Source organism: Parus major, chromosome 12 (assembly GCF_001522545.3).
Source record: "Parus major isolate Abel chromosome 12, Parus_major1.1, whole genome shotgun sequence".
NCBI lineage: Eukaryota > Metazoa > Chordata > Aves > Passeriformes > Paridae > Parus > Parus major.
The window spans coordinates 9484419-9505006 of NC_031781.1; the positions used below are offsets into that span (position 1 = coordinate 9484419).

The 20588-nt window shown below is 45.1% G+C and overlaps 1 protein-coding gene across 5 annotated transcripts; it reads left to right on the top strand.

Annotated features, from left to right (window-relative positions):
- Positions 1–2760: 2760 nt before the first annotated feature.
- TPRA1 (transmembrane protein adipocyte associated 1) lies at positions 2761–20557 on the top strand. 5 transcript variants are annotated; one of them, XM_015641309.2, is made up of 11 exons: positions 2761–2823; positions 6976–7178; positions 7330–7462; positions 10360–10446; positions 12021–12093; positions 13068–13147; positions 14269–14379; positions 14825–14885; positions 15965–16067; positions 16675–16755; positions 17671–20557. In XM_015641309.2, the coding sequence occupies exons 2-11, from the start codon at positions 6988–6990 to the stop codon at positions 17903–17905; spliced, it is 1155 nt and encodes a 384-aa protein (XP_015496795.1). In that variant the 5' UTR covers positions 2761–2823; positions 6976–6987; the 3' UTR covers positions 17906–20557. The 5 variants fall into 5 exon arrangements, with proteins under 5 accessions (XP_015496795.1, XP_015496796.1, XP_015496793.1 ...); XM_015641310.3 differs by lacking the exon at positions 2761–2823 and adding an exon at positions 3188–3381; XM_015641307.3 differs by lacking the exon at positions 2761–2823 and adding an exon at positions 3188–3361.
- The last annotated feature ends 31 nt before the right edge of the window (positions 20558–20588 follow it).

Here is a 20588-nt window from a genome sequence, read left to right on the forward strand (position 1 = left end):
TGATATAAATAGGAGAGTGGCTCAGCCTCTTCTCTGTGACACATGACAGGGAGCTGGCTGTCTTGGCTGGCTTGGTGCTCAGAGTGAAATAGACACAGAGACACCCCCAAGATGCCCCCACTTGTAGGTTTCTAGAGACCACCATGGGCTTGATCTTAGAGGTCAGAGAATCACAGAACCATGAAGGTAGGAAAAGATCCTCAAGGTCATGGAGTCCAACTGTTAATCCAGCCCTACCAAGTCCACCACTATAACAAGTCTCTAAGCACCACAACTCCAGGGTTTTGGAACACTTTCAGGGATGGTGAATCCACCACCTCCTTGGGAAGCCTGCTCAATGCTTGAGCACTCTTCTAATAAAGAATTCTTTCCTAATGTCCAGTCTTTCCCAACCCAATAGTTCTATGGCTTCAGGGAAGGCAGCCCAGGACGTGGCTAAGGTGGTGCTGTCTGACAAGGCCCAGATGACACACTGTGATGAGCCAGTGTCACCACAGGGTGCCACTGTCTCTCCAGGCACTCGACAGCTGGATGGACAGACAGATTTTCTGTTTGTCCTTCTTGGAAGACCACATGCCACGTCCATGATATCCACCGATAACTTTGGGTGCCACCTACAAGTGCTTGAGCTGGGGTGCTCAGTCTCTTTGACAAGAGCGGAGCTTGGGCAGCTAAACCACCCCTAAAATCAGGCTGCTGCCATGGAATAGGGCCCCTTCTACTACACTAGTGACATGGACTGGGTATGTGAGAGGGCTGAGATGCAGATGGGGCCCAGGCTGATCACTGGGGTGACCTTACTAAACTCCTGAATGTCTATCCACACCACTAGGATTTTGCAGACTCGAGGCTTCTTACAGCACAGGAAGAGCCCTAGGGACTGAATTCCCCTTGAAAAAAAAAGACACGGGAGTGCAGTCCAGCTGGTATCCTATGGTGCAAATTTTTGCCCAATACTAGAAATCAGTAGGTTGGTAGAATAGCTCTGAAACAAGACAGGCACATCTGTCCCTGCAGTTGCTCAGCACCTGAACAGCAAAACAAGTTTCAGATGAGAAGTAATATCCTGTTCAGTAGACTGACCTAATAAAAACTGAAAGAGTATTTGAGAGAGATAAAACGTCCCAAAAGAGTGGAATTTGGTGATGATATAAAGGTGCAATGCTGTCCTGGACACCATATCTGCATCTTCCACCTCTGACACCTGCAAAGTAGATGAGATTGCCATAGCACAGCAGGCTGCAGCAAGTACAGCAACAAGTGCCAGCTTTCCTTGGGCCCTCAAGGCTATATCAAGACTGCTGAACATCACCTCTTGTCCTGCTTCAGCCCAGCAACACCATGTAACACAGCAAGGGCAAGGGAGTGAGCCCTGCCACCTTCAAGCCCTGGCTGGAGGAGATGACGCATGGAGCAGCAGGGCTCAGCTGAAGTGGAAGGATGTGTGCAGTTACGGACACGGAGCAGTCCTTGGAGGTGGGGAGAGGAGAGTTATGTTTGTGCAGACCATGTGGGGGCTGATAGGCAAGGCTGGCTGATTCCAATGAAATATAACTCCTGTTTCACACAAGCAGGGAGGAAGGCAGGAGATAAAGAGTCACAGTCCTTGCAGTGGCACCCGGCAGTCTCCTGACCATGAAACAGCTTCTGGATCTGGTGTCCCAAATACTGAGCCCTAGCCTCAAACTGAATCAGATGAAGAGCAGGTGGATTGGAAAGCAAAATCTCTCCTTCTGACACAGTTATGTGGGAGGTAACACATTCAACTAGTTAGTGCCTGAGGCTACAAGTGACAAGACATGGATTTTACTTGTCTGTTACCAAGGCACTTTTTAGGCAGAAACATTCCACCTCTCTTTAAACAGAGGTGTCCCTTCTGTAACTCAGAGATGTTGGTGCCAGCCAAGCCTGTGAGCTTGGATCCATAAATGGAACATGTCAAAATGTTGCAACATATCATTAACCTGAACAACAGTGTGAAATGAGACAAGCTAAGGACTGGCTTCTCCAGATGTCATTCCAAAAGCATGACATCAGCATGAAAACCTTTTCAACCCAGTGGAAAATCAGAGGAATAGGGCTGAGGCAGGCAAGTCTTCAGGTACAACCCCTTTGTGAGGCTTGCTGAGGTGTAGCTGGAAAATTTGACTTGAGAAGAGGATCAAGCAGATTTAAGCCAAGGAAGATCTATCTACATGTGAGGAGGGCCTGGAACCCTCAGCGTATGGCGTTTGGTAGAGCAAAACACGCAAACTTGACCAATGTAGAGATCTTTTAAAGAGGTGTAGGCTCTGTACAGCAAACTTCGGCTTAGCACAAGCCTTGCATTCCTACAGATGCAAACCCTGCAGCCACAGGTGAACCACAGGTAGAAAATCATGCCAGAATGTATCCTCCAGTCCTTGCAATGACTCAGATAACAAACATTCTCCTTGAAACTTCCCTGTCAGCCAGCTCTTACTGCTGAGAATAACGTGCTGGTTATTTCCTCTAATTTCCTAAATAAATCTTGGCTCATTTGGCACAGCTTCTTCCTTGTTTACTATCCTAAGAGTCTCTTTTGTTTGTCTGGTATTTGCACCTCCAAATCCTGCTAATTATTGATCATGTTTCCCTTTAGTAGCAGTTCTCCAAGCTACGCCGCGTTTCTTCAGTCAGCTTTAAACTCGTATTAAAAGCCAAACTCACGGGTTGTTAATCATTCTCCCCTGCAGGAACTTATTATCGGATCTCCCTCAATTATTAACTGCCCTGCCTTGCATGCAGAGGCTGTAGAGAATTCCTGCGGAGGTGTATCCTGTTTCCCGCCGGAGCTGTGTGACGGTGGGTGCAGGACGGCAGAGCGCTCGTTCTCGGGTGGGATGTGGGGCTGTGCGGGCTGGCCCGGGGGGTGGGATCGAGCTGTCAGGGACAGAGCTTGCCCTGCACGGGCAGACCCGAGACTGCCGGACCCGCCCAGCGCCGGGAACACCTCCCCGGCCGTCCCCACCGCCCCCGGCTCCAGCCGCGCTCGCGACCCTCAGGTGGGTGAGGGAATAGGCGCCTTTAAAGCGCGGCGGATCGGCCCCCTTAGTCCCGCCTCCCGACCCTTTCCATTGGCTCGCTCCGCCGCTTCTTTGCGCCCTCTGACAGGACCCTCTTTCTGATTGGTCCAGCCGCCGACCTCTCGGGGACCGTCTCTCAATAGCGCCCCTGGGCTCGGCCGCCAAGCCCTGGCTGTGGCGGCCGTGTCTCCGCTTGGCTGCGCGGCGCTGCGCTCGGGCCTCTCTTCAGCAACGCTCCCCGGCTGAGGGGAGCGCCAGGGCCGGGATGGCGGGGCCGGGACCCCGGGACTGAGCCGCGGCGGCGGGAGCGGGGCTGGGTACGAACGGGGCCCGGCGGGTACGAGCGGAGCGGGGCCGGCGGGAGGGCGGTAATGGGGACGGAGGGGAACTGCGGCGCCTCTGAGCGGGGCGGCGGGGCCGTGCTGCGCGGGGGCCGCGGGCCTCTCAGGGCCTCCTAGTGCAGCCGGGGAGCCCCAAGGCCAGAGCCTCCGGGACACCTCTGGCCGCTGAGGGCTGGGCTGGAACTGCAGCGGGTCCCCAGCTGTGCTGCTTTAGCAGCCCTGTAACAGGCGCGTCCTCGCCAGCCTAGAGCCAAGTGACCGCGCACTGCCACTTCCCGTGCGTGTTGTGCACCCGCCTTCCACAGGAATCAAAACCAAAACAGAAAAACCCCGGGATATGCATTTCTGAAATCCACCTCTGGGCCATGGTTCTCTGTCTGAACGTTTGGGCTTACTGTTGATACTTCTGCTTTCGGTATTTTTCACCTTTTCCCTTTTTTGTTTTTTTCTCATTGCAGTTCCTTTCTTTTTAAGCTTAGTTCGGAACGAGATGTGACAATGAAACTGGAAGGGAGCACCTCAATCACTGAGGGAAAATCCCTGTCTTAAATTCTAAGAGTGAAATGAAAAATGCAACTGTTGTGATCAAAAGAGAGGGTTGAAGAGACTTCTTATAAAGGAAGAGAACAAAAAGGAGCTATTTTTTTTCTTTTTTTGTTCTTGTGTTGGTGGGGATTTTTTTGGGTTTTTTTTTTTGCTTGTTTGGTTTTTTTACTTTTAATGTTCTGGGGTATTTTTAAGCATTTAAGTTACTGAGGTAATAGTTATGTTTGAGCAGGGATCTGTTCAGTGCAGTTTTTATTGCACAAGTAGAGTATTATCAAAAGTCTTAATCCTATCATGATGTGTACTTAAGAGACTTTCTGATGCTGTTGGCAGAAAGACAAAAAAGTTTAGATTTTTTATTACAGCTGTAACTTGTGCAGCATGTTGTTCACCTTATTGTAGATGGGCTTTGAAAGCACAGAGAATTGCCAGTGATGTGAGTTCTGAATTTCACTGAGCTCTGATACTGTTACAGTGCCATGATTCAAGGACCAATATGCATAGGTGTGATAACATTTCCCTGAAGGTGCAGCAGAGCCTTTCCCTGTGCTCTGTCTCTGCAGTCCAGGAGTCATGCCCATGTTCTTAGTCCAGATGCAGCTTGTCCAGGGCCTGGACTGAGGAACTGGCCTTGACCAAGTCAGCCTGACTTCATCTGGCTTATAGAAAAACACATTATTTTGTTTTCTGGTGTACAGAGCTGCCTGCTGGATGAAAAGGGAAGACCACAACAGCAGCACTGTTTCTTTTCATGCAGCTCGGGGATGATTTTGCCCCATTGCTCCAGGGTGATTTTACCCCCCATGGTCTGGGCTGGCTGAAGGCGGTAGTCCCATGGAGGTAGGGTGTGGCGAGTGAGCTCTGGGATATGCTCAGCTGACTGGACTTAATGTCTTTGCCCTGTCTGGCCCTAAATGTGCTGAAAGGAGCAGTGTTGCTGGGGATGACAACCTCTAGTTGGATCCTTTCCATCTATTCCTGGTCCTGTTGCTGTGGGATTTTTGCTGTTGATTTGGACAGGAGTGGGCCAATTCTCTGCATCCTTGACGTAGGCCTTGGATATTAGAAAAGCATGACCACAGTGCTGTGTGTCTGATGGCCTTGGCTGCCCTCTCTTACCACGTTGGATGTTCTGTTGCTCTGCTTTGTGTACACTTTATCTGGGAAGGATGAATATAAGTACCAGACTGTAGCAAGCAGCCTGGCTGAGAGGTGAGCTTCATTCTGCTTTGCCCTTTGAAACCTTGTGACTGGACTTCTGTTACGTGTGGCCAGCTCCTCTCCTTATCAGCAGCTGCTGTTGCGTGATAGTGGTGGCTTCTAGCAAAACATAATGGAGCCTGTTTGCTCTTTTCATGAGAAGCTGTTTTTCTATTGTAAATCTCTCACAGCTTTATACTTGAGTTCTTTTCAGTGTAACAGGCAGATGGAATTATTTGTCCCAGAATAGCTACTAGGAGGTTGTGATGGTTCACAGTTGATAAATGTTTTTCTGCCTATGCTCCATGAGGTTCTTCTCTACTTTCTCCCAGCTTTTTTAAAAAATCATGTAGAAATTTTTCTGTGTTGGCAAAGGTGACTGTTCTTGGCCTCACCTCTACTGAGATGTAGTGGTGTTACAGAGGAAGAGAATGGAGCAAAATTGTTAAGAGAAAATCCTTCTTTTAACGATTCAGAGGAGGAAATTGGAGGGAAGAGAGGACTTCCAGAGATAAGTTTGGAATGTCAAGGTTGTTTGCTGGAACCTCTACTTAGAAGTAGAATTTTTTGGCCCAGGCTTTGCCATCTTGGCACAAAGCTGCTCCTTCCAGGTCTGTCTGTGTGTTTATTTACTGTGATGTCTCTCGTGCAGTACAGCGTATGGCAGTCACGAAAGAAAATCCCAGCTCGGGGAGTATCTGTCAGCAAGGATGAATCAAAGGAAGGGTTTGTTGGCTGAGGGTGGCGTGATTCCCTTGCCCCTTAGAGAACCTGGGAAGAGTCTCAGCCTCTGAAGAGAAAGAAGAGCCTGTGACTGACAGTCTCCAGCAATTTGTGAAGAAGGTGCTACTGAACTCTAAAAGCTCAGCAGATGATACAGAGCTGTGCTGATGCTTTCCAGCTTGTGACTCACCCAGAACCTCTAAGGGAAAATACCTTCTGAGCCTTGTCATGGGGGCCATCAGTTTTTACCACGCAAGTCAGGGCTGGAGTCAAACAGGGAGAATTTTTTTTGAGATAAATCCTGGATTAGCTATAACACACACAGACTGCTCAAGTGCTCTCCTTGGCAATGTGCATCTTTAGGATGTTGGCTGACAGAGATTTATCATCTTTGCATCTGTGGGTTGTCTATGATCTTTGTTCTGGGGGTTGTCAGGAGGGGTGATTGGACCCTATGTTTGTATTCAGCTTGTAGCAACTGAAGTACTTTAACAGTCAGGGCTCTACTTTAGGGTGGGAAGACATTTGCTCAAAAATTGAATCATTCTGGTGTCTTGCAGAGGATTAGAAAAAGAATGCTGAATCTTGGTTTCTGCCAGTGCTGGGTTTGTAAGGTAAAGACTGTACAGTTGTTTTAGTTGGGTGTATGTGAGGCTCTCCCTGCTCTCCAACTTTAGAGTTGGTAACAGCGGTGGGTTTTTGGGAAGGATTTTCGTCTTTTCTTTGCAGGAGTTGAAATTGATTTATTGACTCTCACTTCCTGATCTGATCCTGTTGATGCCATGTATTGCTGTTGAGTCTTAATTTCTTCTAGGAATCTGCCAAAGCTCAAAGGATCTCAAGTGTAATCCCACATAACACCATTTGAAGGTGCTTGTTACTCTGATATAAAAGTGTGATTTTGTACTGACCACCCTAATGGCTGTGTGCAGACTTAGGGCATGTGGCATTTCATTGTGTAATACAGTCTCTGACATGATGATAATTGGCTGTACCAAGCAGGAAGCAGTTGTGCAGGGGCTTAATGTCAAGGATGTGTTTTTTTAGCTGTGACTCACAACTGATTTAGTATTGCTTTTTTTCTCTTCTGTGGTTGTCTTGCTCTGTTTGACCTGGACCAGAAGGAAGACAGGATGTTCCAGTCCATGATGTCTGTGATGACATTCTCCTTGTCTGACAACATCACACATTCCGCTGCCCCGGTGACAGCGCTGGATAATGTGACAACTCTCTCTCCAATGACAACGCACGTGATCAACGACACGAACATCACAGTGCCACACAAGTGCCTGTTGTTGCTCTATGAAGACATTGGGAAATCCAGGTGAGTTGGAGGAAATTGGACCACAGTCTGACCCTGGAACAAGGGAAAGAGCTTTGTTTGTCTCAGTTTGGTTGAGAAGGGGCCAGGACTGGTGCCTTTCCTTCTAGAGGCTGAAGATAAGGGATAAAACCTTTTTTCTTTCCTTTTACAGAGTCCGCTACTGGGATCTTCTGCTCCTGGTTCCCAATGTGCTTTTCTTTATGTTTCTTCTCTGGAAGCTGCCCTCTGCCAGGGCCAAAATCCGGGTCACTTCCAGCCCAATCTTCACTACATTCTACATACTAGTGAGTACTGCTCTGTGCCTTTGAACTGATGAGTGTTATTTTTACTGCCACACATAAGCAATGTCACTGAACTAGTGGAGAGAGCCTAGACCAGCTCTTGCAGGGATAAAATCTGCTTTCTGTTGAAGGTGTGCTATAAGAAGTAGACATTTTTTTCACTGTTTGAATTCAGATATTAATATGTTCTGGGGCCAGATCTGCTGGATTTTGTTCTCCTGTGGTGATTTCATTTTTTCCTTTTCCTTTTTTCTGTTGTTGCTTTGGTCTTGGAATCTAGTGTCTTATGCTTTCTTTGCTCCTTGCAGTAAGTAGGATGGGACACAAACCCGGCTTTTCATTGAGATAGTGAAAAGAGGATAATTTTTGTGAAGCTGTTGAAAAGCTTGTTTATCTGCTGGAGAAAATGATGATGTGACAGGATTCTGGTTAGTCTGGAAATATAGAAACCCAACCCTGTTAGTTTCTTTAACATCATGTCAAAATGGCCCTGACTTGAGCATGTTCTTGATAGCTTTTAAGGTGGAAACAGAATATTCAGTACAGTTCACAAACATCTAAGGTCTTTCTGTTCTCTCACCAATCCTGTGATGCCCTGTGATACTGCTTACAGGACATCATAAATGCAGCTAAGCACCTCCCTGAATTTGTTTAAAAATACCATTCAGAAGCTTTTTGATATCCTGGCTTTCCTCAGTATGTAACATAATATGATTGCTCTTCCTCAGTGAGATTAGTACAGGAAGTGAATGTGTGTTTGGTGAATTGGTTTAAATGGACACCTCTTTCCCTGGTCTGTATGCAGTACTGGCATGGCAAAACCTATGAAAAAAAACAGAAGCTCAAAACCAAATCTGACCTAGAAGCCTCACCTGAGTCTTTGTTAGGAAGTCTTCTTAGCTCTTTCAGGCCAAGAGTTTGGGTTCTGCACTTCTGCACAGTTTTGGATAACCAGGTATACACACAAATATTTCAACCTTTTAAAAATATTACCATCCCTTTCCAGTCTGGATTTAAACCTTCCTGCATGTTTCCATTAATTCACATGGTCAGTAGATATTTGTGCCAAAGGCTTTGAAAAACAAAACTTTTGATAAACCAAAGGCAGGAAAATGGAACTTTATGCTCTGGGTGGCAACTCAGCCCCATACAGCTGCTCTCACACTCCCCCTCACAGGAACAGGGGAGAGAATCAGAAGAGTAAAAGTGAGAAAACTTGTGGGTTGAGATAAAGACAGCTTAATAATCCGAAGCAAAAGCTGTGCACGCAGAGAAAGCAAAACAAGGCATTCATTTACCCATTTCCATGGGCAGGCAGGTGTTCAGCTGTTTCCAGGAAAGCAGGGTTCCATCACATGTAATAGTTACTGGAGAAGAAAAACACTGTTACTCTGAAAGTCTTTTCCTTCCTCCTTCTTCCTGGCTTTATGTGCTGAGCATGATGCCATATGGGATATTCCTTGGGCCAGCTGGGGTCAACTGTCCCAGCTGTCCCCTCTTGTGCACCTCCAGCCAACTCGCTGCTGGAGTGGGATGAGAGGCAAAAAATGTCTTACTGTGTAAGTACAGTGCAGCAGTAATGAAAACATTCGTGTTATCAACACAATTTTCAGCACAAAAATCCCAAACTCAGCCCCATACCAGCTACTGTGAAGGAAATTTCCTCTATCCCAGCCAAATCCAGCACACAGTCTTAGAGCAAAATGCTTTAACTGAGTTTCATACTCATTTCTTGAGTATGTTATTGGGAAATGAGGATGGAAGTGTGTTCTGTGAGGACTTCCTTTAAATTGGCTGTTTGTCATGTCCTAAAGGAATGCTTTCCTGTGGAGTTGGTGATTAATGTGGAGTTAACAGATTGGGAAGAGTCTCTACCTGCTTAGGGAGGAAACAAAAAGGTGTGTGTTCCTCTCTAGTGACTTCTTGCAGCTTTAGAGTGCCATTATATTCAGGGACCCTTCTTTTTTGTCAGTGTTTTGTCACAGCATTTTCCACCACAGGAGGGGTTGTTGTAGTCTTCTTTCATGCCATTGCTGTCCCTTCTTCCTCTAGGAAAGAGATATTAATGTGTGGGTCACTTATTGGTCATTTCCATTCTGCAACCACCTTAGAATCAGCTTGGACTCTTGGTTCTCTGATAGGCTTAACTGTCAGCTACCTTCATCATTAGGGTCAGCCTGACATTTAGAGACTTTTATCTGGAAAAATCCACTTTCTTAGAGGGTAAGTCTATATATCTAACTGGGCTTTTAATTGCATAGTATGGCTGTGACAGCACAGGGTAACTGAGCCTTGCTCAGCTGTCATGCTTCAGTGGTATATGAAGTGAGTTGGGGGTCTCTATGTTGCACTGTGCAGCAGGGTAGCATGTTTTAAAGCTGGTGGCTGCAGGTGTCTATTCCTCTGCATTGATGAGCATTGTCAGTATGGAGTGAGAGAACTGCAGGTTTAGTTTTGTCACAGTTGTATAATGTGGTAGCTGGTATTGAGTGGTTTCTGTTATCTGATATGATTGGTTTAGTCAGACATACCAACCATTTGGTTTAGTAATTCAGAGGGAGATGTTTACTGTCTGTTTCTTTTTCTCCTGCCCTGCCCCAGTGGAATGATGGGTGGGAAGACTCTAAAGACACTGTTGTAAAGACTGGGTAAAGAACTTTTCAGAGCTTAATCTGACAGCTGAGGCAATTGTTCCTTCCTAAATTCTAAGGCACTGTTCCTATCTAACGGGTCTGAGGAACCTTTTTCAAGAAATTAACTCTAGTCTGCCACAGGAAATGCTTAGTACACATCATTATCAGGCTTGAAGACTGACCTGAGAATGGTATTGCAAAAGGCTTTCTGATCACTACTGCATATGTGCCTTTTGACATGAGCTCACTTTTGCTCTTTTTTTGCAGGTATTTGTGGTGGCTTTGGTTGGCATTGCCCGAGCTGTTGTCTCCATGACTGTGAGCGCCTCTGATGCTGCCATGGTTGCTGACAAGGTAGGTGCAACACTGATGTTAGAGGCTGTGCTTTGTGTGCTTCTGATCACAGCAGTCTGCTTTGGCTTCCCTCTTACACGTGTGCAAGAAGAATGTGGTTTTTTTGCAGTACTCTTAGTTACGTTTACTATGGAATCCTGTTTTGATAGCTGTATCTAAATCATCACAACATCCAGGATGGTAAAACAATGGATTTCCTAAAATAGACACACAAATAGTGGCAGCAAAAGTTTCCTGTTACAGGAATGAAATGATTCTTTTTTTCAAGAGGTAAAGATTCAGATACTTTTAGTGGATAGGTAAGGACCTGGCCTTTGTTACTCTTGCAGTATTCCAGTGGCTCTTTGAAAATGTTGAAGTTTTTGTATAGAGTGCGAATAAAACCAGATTTCCTTTTGAGACTGACACCTGAATGTCCTTGTAACCACTCTGAGCACAGGATGGACCTTTAGCAAACAGGAAATATCTTTGTATGTGCTTTTCCTTTGTAGTAATTTGACTTACAGCAAAATGTTACTTAAAAAGCTCTGTAGTTCTTGAGCTGTTAGAGAAAGAGGAGCCACCTACAGAGTACAGGTCTCTGGGCTTTATTCTCTGGGATCAGTGTGGTTTTCTTGCTTTTCCCTTTAATGTTACTGTCAAAGCATTATGATGAGCTGCTGTTGTGAGTGGCTGGATGTTTGTAGCATTTTTCATTCACTTCCAGGACTTGAATAATGAAGAAGAGGTGGAAAGGTGTTTTTCTTCAGCTCCATAGTTGCTGCTAGGTGCAGCAACTGTGAAATCATGTAGCAAGACAGTTACTGACAGTTTTTTCTGTAAACATGTCCTATGCTGTCTATTACGTTTCTTTTGTGTTCTCTTATATGTATGTGCACGCACACACTGTGTATTTGCTGGGAATAGAAGTGTCTTACCCAATTCTCCTTAAAATATTACATTTCTTCAAGAGAGAGTACCATTCAGTGTTCAGAGGTAAAGGGTTAATAAGCAGAATCTGGGTGCTTGTTCTAGGCTTAGCACCGATTTATTGCATGACTCTTGGAAAAATTGCCTCACCTGTTTTTTGTTGGTCTTGTTTCACCATATAAAATGTGAGATTGCAAATGACAGGCTTGAATGGGGGGTGATTATTACTTGAATATGCTTTAAATCTAAAGTCCAGTACCTTTGGAAGAGGGCAGAATACAGAGTTTGTTCAGGCATATCTACCACTTTAAGAACTGGCCTTGTTTAATATTTTACTTCTGAGGTCATTGTGGGCTTATGCTCTTAGGGAGCACAGCAGCAAGAACACATCTGAAACAATTGACAGATTCTCAACTGGGGCAAACCATTGCCACTTCCTCTCTGCAGAGCTGCTATTTGCTCATTCCCACACAGCTGTTCTGTTCCACAGGCATGATCAGGGCTTGGAACAAGCACATGATCAGTATCCCTACAAAGCATGAGAAGGGTTTGTGGAGATGACCAGCTATTCAGAGGCTTCTATTCTCTGGAGTTTTGCTATATTAACTTCAAACTGGTTCCTGGCTCGGTCTAATCATGTTTATCTGGTCTCTGTTATCCCTCAGATCCTGTGGGAGATCACAAGATTCTTCCTTCTGGCAATTGAACTGAGTGTGGTGATTCTAGGCCTTGCCTTTGGTATGTGTCAGGAGGTTTTTGAGTGCTTTGAATGTCTCCTATTGCCTTTCCATCCACAGAGGTTGCATTTATAAGTATATGCTGATGGTGATTCTGTAAAGTGAATAGGCTATGGAATAAATACAAAGGGAAAATTTTGGAGATTTACTTAGAAGTGGCTGAAGGCCTGATTATACTTACAGATCTATGGTTTGTGTGATTTAAGTGTTTACATGTGCTTGGTTTGTTCTGCAATCATATGATGGAATGTACAGCTTAGGTAAGATTTTTATGCCAAGGTAGACCAAAAGTCTGATCTTTGCCTGAGCCCCATTTTATTTAAGATGGCCCCTTTGGGGGTCCTTCTATCCCCTTCATCCTATCCTCAATTGGTTTGATCCATCCTGGCTGCATTCAAATGCTTTATCTGTACCTGCAATTGTAATTCTACTTTTTTCAGTTATGCAAATGAAAATGCCTCTCCCCGTGGGTCAGAGGTAGAGGAGAGGGTGGGTGTCACTGTTGAACGTGTGAGTGGGACACGTGATCAGAATATATTTTTCATCTTTTGTGGGCTCATAGAATAATTTAGATTGGAAAGAGCTTCTGAAAATTGCCTACTTCAATATATTCCAGTACATATTTCTCTACCCTAGCCTCCCCTCAACTCTTCTTTATAACAGCTTTATAACATCTCAGTGTACTTGATGCTGGAGTCATTAATTTTTATTTTTTTTTTCCTTGTAACCCCAGTAGAAGGACTTAGTTGTTTCTCTTAGTGTGGACAGGAGGAAAGCAAGTTAAAATCGCTTTTTTTGTAAGTAGGATTTTTGCCTGTGAAAGGCTCAACTCTCCAACCAGGGCTTAGTGAGCTTTAACCTTCCCTTGAAGGTCTCTGGAAATACAAGTGTTTTCCTTTATTGGTTCTGAAAAGAGCTGATTTTAAGCAGTGCTGGGATTACATCCTGAGTCACTTCCATACCCCATAATTACAGGTCACCTGGAGAGCAAGTCGAGCGTGAAACGTGTGCTGGCAATCACCACTGTGCTGTCTCTGGCATATTCTGTCACCCAGGTGAGTACATTGAAGCAGAAGAATTTACAAAAGAAGGAGCTTTGCTTGAAGTTAAGCAGTTAAGTGTGTGATTCCTATCTGAAAGTGGCAGCTTTGCTCTTTGGATGAGGTTTTGGAGGAAGATTGAATGCTTGTGGCAGTGTATAAGCAGATAGTATCTGCTTGTCTTCTTTACTGTATAAGTAGCTCAGATAAGGTGAAGAAATAAGATGAGGTTTGGATGGATTGCCTTGTTTAGTGAATCTTGAAACAAGAGTGATGTTTTCCACACCTGAGCCACAAGTTCTGAATCTGTCCTCAAGGGCCATGAAAACCATGTGCTTGCCAAGTAAGGGCACTGCAGTGCCCTTGTCTGCTTAGTCTTCGAGAGCTGAGAGCTCTTGCTTCTCTTCAGACTAGCAGCTGGTTTGCTGGCTCAGTTTATTAGGCATGTCTTCATGTCCCTGAACAATGCAATCTGTGTCTGGGTTTGTTCTCCTCCTCGGCATGTCAGTGGTCAGCCCATGTCTCTATACTCAGGACAGTGCCAGAATAACACATAGAGCTTTTGTTCTGGGACCAGGCTCTTGGCTGCAGAGGCAGTGAGCTGATCATTACCACATGATAAAGCTGGAGGAGCCTCAGAAAGTATCAAGTGTTGGAGCTATATTGGGGTTCAGTAGTGCTTACAAGCACTTTTCTCTCCACTGCCTCAATGGGTAGCTCCTAAACAAGACAGTGTCCTTTCCCAAACTGACTATATTCTGGCTGTTTCAGCAGAAAGGTCTACTTTAAAGATGGAAATGAAGCTCTTGGTCTATTTTAGACAGACAGTGCTTGCGAGTGATGCAAGTGCTTGCATCCCTTGTCCACCTCAGTCTCTCTTCTGTAGTGTCCCTGATGCCAGTTTCCTTCAGCTGCAGGTTCCTGCCACTCCTTTTCTCCTCACTTCTTGTCTTCAGTTTCTTCCTCTTCTGTGTGAGTGTAACTTGATCTAAGCAGGGCAGGGCTTGTTTGGGTCAGGAGTGGGGCATGCCAGCTGTTCTCTGGACTTCTTTAAGCATAGTGTCCCTTGTCCAAATATGCATTTCAGTGAGGATACTGCTTGTAAAAGAATCATGTTGGTGCTGCTTCTCTCTTAGGGCACCCTGGAAATCCTGTATCCTGATGCCCACCTCTCAGCAGAAGACTTCAATATCTATGGCCATGGAGGGAGACATTTTTGGCTTGCCAGCTCCTGTTTCTTCTTCCTGGTAAGTACTGGGAATGTGTTACGCACTCTGATAGCTTCTTTGTATTTTCTAAATGGAGCAAGGAGGATGACCTGAGTACAATAATGTCCTAATCCCCCTCCTGCCTCCTACAGCATGGCATTGATGCTTTTCATGTGGTGGGGAGGCTGAAGCAATAAAGGTGCAATGGGAGTGATGTAAGCTGGGGCAGCCGTATTCCAGCTGAGCTCAGATGTTCTTCCTTCCCGTGTTTCTCAGTTGTTCTTCCTTCCCATGTTTCTCAGCTGTTTTATTCTGATGGAGGTGAGTTGTGGGGCCTTCACATCTGAACTGTGTTTAATGTTAAGGGTTTGTGCCTCTGCCCCGAGACTTGTAGGGAGTGCATAATACCACACACCATTCCTGCAAAGATTGTTGAATTCAGTTGCCAAGCAGCCATGGAACTGTTAGTTCTTTGTCTCAACAGGTCTATTCCTTGGTGGTGATTCTTCCAAAAACTCCTCTGAAAGACCGGATTTCTTTGCCCTGTAGGTAACTGTAGTGTTTTCTGTAGTATAAATGGGTACAGCATCATGATAAAGCGTAGGTGGGAGTAAAAGGTTCCTGTATGTGTTTGTGCTGCAGATGCATTCCATGTCTCAGAGTTTAGATAACATGGCAAAGGACTGATAATTTATCCATAGAAAAATTAGTATGTTGTGTCTTTTGGAGAGCAGAGTAAGAGCAGTTACACTGCTACTTTAGTAGCTAAACAATTACATTAAGAAAACAAGACCTACTGCTCAGTTAATGATATAGGTATAATGTAAATGTATAATCTTCTGAGAACCTTAAGGAATGGCTTCTTAATAACAGCTTCCTTTGAAATGTACATATGATGTTAAAGTGTGCATGCTAGTCATCCCCTGGGAAGGGAAGGATAAGTGGAGCTGCTCAACAATTTTTATCTGGGCTTTTACTTTATCAATATACTTCTGTTTGTTTTTTCTTGCTGTTCTAGAGTATCTGCAGCTCTTGAATAGAGAGAAGCTGTTATTAAGGTGTTTGTACTGAGCTATTCTCTGACTACTGTTGACATCCCTATGTGGGTATCCTGAGAGAGGGGATATCTGTGTCCCATGTCGCAGTCACAGGTCCTGGGCCTGATCTGCCTGGTGTCCAACATACACTGCTGCTCCTGTTGGTGTCTCTAAGCAGTTTTATTAGTGCTGTACATTGGAAAGGCACAGCTTCTGGTTCAGTGGGGTTGCCTTTGTTTGTTTTTCTTGCATTCAATTATGTGACTGACACTGGTTCCAGATGCTTGCAAATTAAATCTTTGCATGTGTTGCTGTAACCTTGCTTTCAAAACCCATCTTGTGTGTGCATACACACATGCAGAAGGGTATGGTTTAGTCCATTATACCAGTTTAAACACCAGTTTTGTACATTATACCACCATCAATCCTGCCAGTATGGGACAGGAAAATGCAGTCTTAATTCTTCAGCAGTTCTTAGAGACAAGGTGGGGAGAAGCTTTTGTTGGATTTGGTATCTCCATCAAAAAGATTTGCATGGGTCTGGTGTTTGAGGTTGAACTTCATCTGTGTCCATGTCTTTCCCACAGCCAGGAAGAGTTTTTATATTTATGCTGGCATTCTGGCACTGCTGAATCTGGTGCAGGGCCTGGGCAGTGCTCTCCTCTGTGTGGATATCATAGAAGGACTGTGGTATGTACACTGGGGGAGGAGGTCTGCAGCCCTGGATCTTGTGTTGTGTTTGAGTGTCCTTCAACACTGCCTCTCCCAGGAAAACAAACCTATGCTGTGTTCCTAAGAAGGAATAAACCTGTTGGTTCTGTTTCATGCCAAAAGATGTCTAAGTAATCAGGAAACTCCCCAGTGCAGAGGTTGTGGAACTTTGTGTGCTGCAGTTGTCTTGAGGTGATGAGTGAGAATAACAGTGTGAATTCACTGATGTCTGGCCATTAGTAGGAGTAAGAGAGGAAATAGTCTGTTTGCTAGAAATATGAAGACAGTCTTATACTTTGAGTCCGGTTCTGCAGGGATCTGTGTCACATCTGAGTCAACACTGGGAGCAGTGACACTGCTCTTGGTCAGACCTTTGGGTTTTGGCATGGTTCCTGAGTGTCTAGAAGCAGTGAAACATGTTGATACAATTGCTGTTACTTTGCATCAGTTTAAATTTGTTGAGCATGCTTTTTCTTGATCTCTTGACACTTAGGAGGGAAATTGGATCATTTGGGAGGATGTGAGTGGTTGTTACTGTATTGTGACTGAGTGCTAAATCCATTTATGTTCCCTTTGCTGTTGACAGCTGTGTTGATGCTACCACGTTCCTTTACTTCAGCTTCTTTGCACCTCTCATCTATGTGGCATTCCTGAAAGGTTTCTTTGGGTGAGTAGCCAGGAACAGGAGCTTAGATGGGTATATATTGTCATTTGAGCGTTTCGCACTCAGGTTCTCTCAATCTGTGCGTTAAATCTGTACATTACAGGCAGAAACTAGAACATCAGTTAGAGAACCAGTCTTAACTTCTTCCTTGAGGAATTTCTGTGACCCAGGGCTGCTCACTTCTATGCAGGGCTCCTTTGTATGCAGAGCAGAGCTGATGGCTGTATTCCTCACGATCCTCGTAAGAGGATCATTTCTTCAGCGTCAGCATCCTGTGTAGTACAAAGCTTTTCTGCTGAAGTTAACAGAAAAAGGAAGAATTGAGCCTGAGGAACTTAAACGGCCATCTTAAATGGGTGGGTTTTGGGGTAGATTTGTAGAAAGGATGTGGGGGTTCAGTAACTCTTGGCTGAAGACTACCACGGGCCCAAAAATCACCAGTGAAAAGCCCTGGGGAGGTCGATTGTCAGGCCGGGGTCGCCGTCGTGTGGCCACTCACAGGAAATGCACCTTGGTGGGTAAATGAGCAGTTTAGTGTAGGCTTTAGTATTTGTTTGGTCATTAGCAAGAAACAGGAGGCTTTGAAATAACTGGTTTTAAAATATGTAAGAAGATAAAGTGCTTTTGAAATATAAAAATGTACCTCTGCACCACTTTGAAGTTAGAACGGAGCACTCTCTGGAGTTAAAGACAAAAACTGCTGATGCACAAATGTTTGTATTTTGTTTTTCATGATGTACGCAGGTAGAACTTGAAGTGTACTCCTGTTCTGACACAAATTGCTAGGCCAAAAGCTCACTTAAAGAGTGTTTAAGGTCTGAATCCACGATTTCTTAGTGCTGATGAGTTTCAGTTAAGAATAGGTGGCTGCAATACCACACTGGTTAAACATGCATTTTAAATCTTTCATCACTCCAGGTCTGAACCGAAGATCCTTTTCTCCTACAAATGTCAGGTGGATGAACCTGAGGATGTGGATGTACACCTACCCCATCCTTATGCTGTTGCCAAGAAGGAAGGAATGGATTCTGGGTTCTACTCAAGCACTCAGATTGACACCACAGCCTATCTGGACGATGTGGCCTCGATGCCGTACCACGTGGGCAGCATCAACAGCATAGACAGTGACCGCTGGAAATCCATCAATGCCTGAGGCAGGGCACCTGAATCACATGATGCCTCATTCCTTTCCTTTCATACTCCCTGATACCACAGCTGTTAGGATGTTCACTGGAAATCTGTCCTTGGCTACCAGCCATGGCTTTCCTCTTGTCCTTAGGATTTCCAAAACCTCTCGTTGGAACTAAGTTGGCAGCCCAAACCCTTTTGGAAGGAACACTTTCTGTTTCTACCTGAGAACAATGTAGAGCAGTTCTGTTCATAAACCTTTAAACACTGAACTTTCCCAATCCTCCACGTTCCAGATGTGAATATGACCCAGAAGATAGCCCTGGCTGGCACCTCTTCCTTTTTGGTGACTGAAAGCACTTGTCTTCCACTTAGAGGAATGGTGTTTAGGGATAAGGGTCCTGGTTTGACTGCTGTGTTGTACATACATAGAAGGATTTTGGTGGTAGAAACCAAAGATGGTCTTCCTGGGCTTTTTCAAGCAGCATGGCTGCCTGCATCTTGTCATAATGCAACAGCACAGGTGGTGATAGTGTCTGATGAGGGAAGCTGGTCGCTGGGGCTCACCCCTGGTTTCAGCTAACACTGATGAGAATTGTGAATTGGAGCTGCTAGTGGTTAAAAGGAATGTTCTCACTCTATGGGGGAAAAAGAGGTATGAAGAGGCATGAACTGTTCTCTGTGCCCAGGGAACATTTGGGGAAGGCTGGTATCTCACAATATGGGTGTGAAGTGACTGAACAGTAGGGAGACAGAAGGACAGACAGTGCTGCTGTCTAGCTGAGCTGAAGGAGCTGTGAAGCAGTCTGTGGAGGCTGTAGTTCTGTGCATTTAAGCTCACAGGAAATCTAAGTAACAACACTGAATGAGGGCTGAGTTTCAGGAGTAAAAACTGTGAGGTAGGTGCATTTTCCATCTGCACCCTACTTCATGGCTTTGGCAGGAGCTCAGAGAGTGCTGTGGAGGAGGAAGGTGACTCTGCAGATGAAGGCTCCAGAGACATTCAGGTGCTTGAGGCAGAGCAGAAATGTGTAATGAGTCCAAGCTGTCAGAATTTAGTGACTGGAAACTCAAACACCTTAGGTGTGCTAGAATCAAGCTGGTGCACTACAGTGGGAGATGGATGTCTCTGGCAGTGTCCTTCCCTTACATTACAGTTCAGATCCCCAGACTGCTGCTGGTCTGAGTAAGTTTTATGGCTTGATATGTTGAAAATACTTACGTGTGTGCATGTGGGGAGCGGTCCTTTTAAAGACTTTCTGCAAATTGTTATTAACCTCTTCCTTGCTGGAAGAGGGACTAGTGTTGACTGAGCTGTCTGGCATGCAGTTTCAAGACATGGTGCTCCAATCCAGCAACTGTTCATATAAAGGCTGCATCAGTCTGGTCTCTGGGCTATCCTGTGCTTTCCAAGGATGGAGATGTGTATTCCTCTAGGTCTGGGGGTGCTTTCCTACCTGAGTCCTCCAGGTAGGTGGAGATCTGCTATAAGCAACTTTCTACTAGGGATGCTAGAAAGAGGGAATTTTGCCGTGTTTGGGGACTTTCTTGCCCCTTACTGTTTTTCCTGAAGAATACTGAGGTAGGAGTTAGCAAGATGCAGTATGGAGGTGTTGGTTTGGATCATTAGCAGGTAGAGGATGGTGTTTGTTACCAGGTGTTCCCACCAAGAGAAAGAAAACATGGGTAAGAACATGAAGTTCATGTTGGTTGCCAAAACTATGCAGGCCTTTGCTTATCTTTTTTTGTTAATGAGCAATGCACTTCTCTGTCTGCTTGGGGACTTTGCCCTGCAGGTCTCTAAATAGCACTGGCACCTTGAAAACAAACAGCATCCCTACCCTTCCATCCCCCACCCCCTTTTTTAAATTTCCGTTTACTTGTGGGGAAAAAAGTGCTTCCATCTGTCTGTGTGCTAGAGCTGAGTAGTTTCTTGTAGGTCACAGCCTTTCCCATTTCCATTTCATGCAATGACTGCAAGGGCTGGATGAGGAGTTGGCCGAGTGAGCCCTTGCCATGTTAGAGAAATGTTCCATGCTCCCCTATCACTGCTGTCAGTCGGCCTGAGCCACACTGGACTGCTTGCTGTAACAGGGATGGATGATGTGATGCCTGTATTGCTGTGCTGCTGCTCCTAATGCTGCTTACAGCACTGATCCCCAGCTGCTGTTAGTTAGAGAGGGTGGGGGAACCTGAAAAGCTTCCTTGGGCCTTGGACAAAGTCAAGAGAAATGAAGATTTTAAAACAGTTGAGAACTAAAGGAGCAACTGCTTTTCCATCCCAAGGAATATTTGTTTGCTTTCAACATCCTGACAGAAAGGACTTAGCTGCCCTCCTTGGTGATGTGAAGAGCCTGTTATGAATTTGCCTTTTTTACCATCTGAATTCAGTGCTGAAGGATCACCTGTGCAGGTTGTCAACACATCCATCCTGTCCTTTGCTGGCAGGACTCCAGTATTTCTGGAATGTCCCATGTTCTGCTGCTGAGGAGCTTCTGCACTAGGTCATGGACTGACCTTCCTCCTGTCGTGTATTTATGTAAATATAATGCTTTGGGCCATCTTTAAAGTGGTTCTTGAGCAAAGTGTGTTATGTGTGAGGGGTGGTGAAAAGAGAAAATATAGAATAAATGTATATTTTTGTTTGTAAAATAAATAAAATTAAGTTTGGCATAAATGCTTTTTTTCTCAAATGAGACATATTGGGG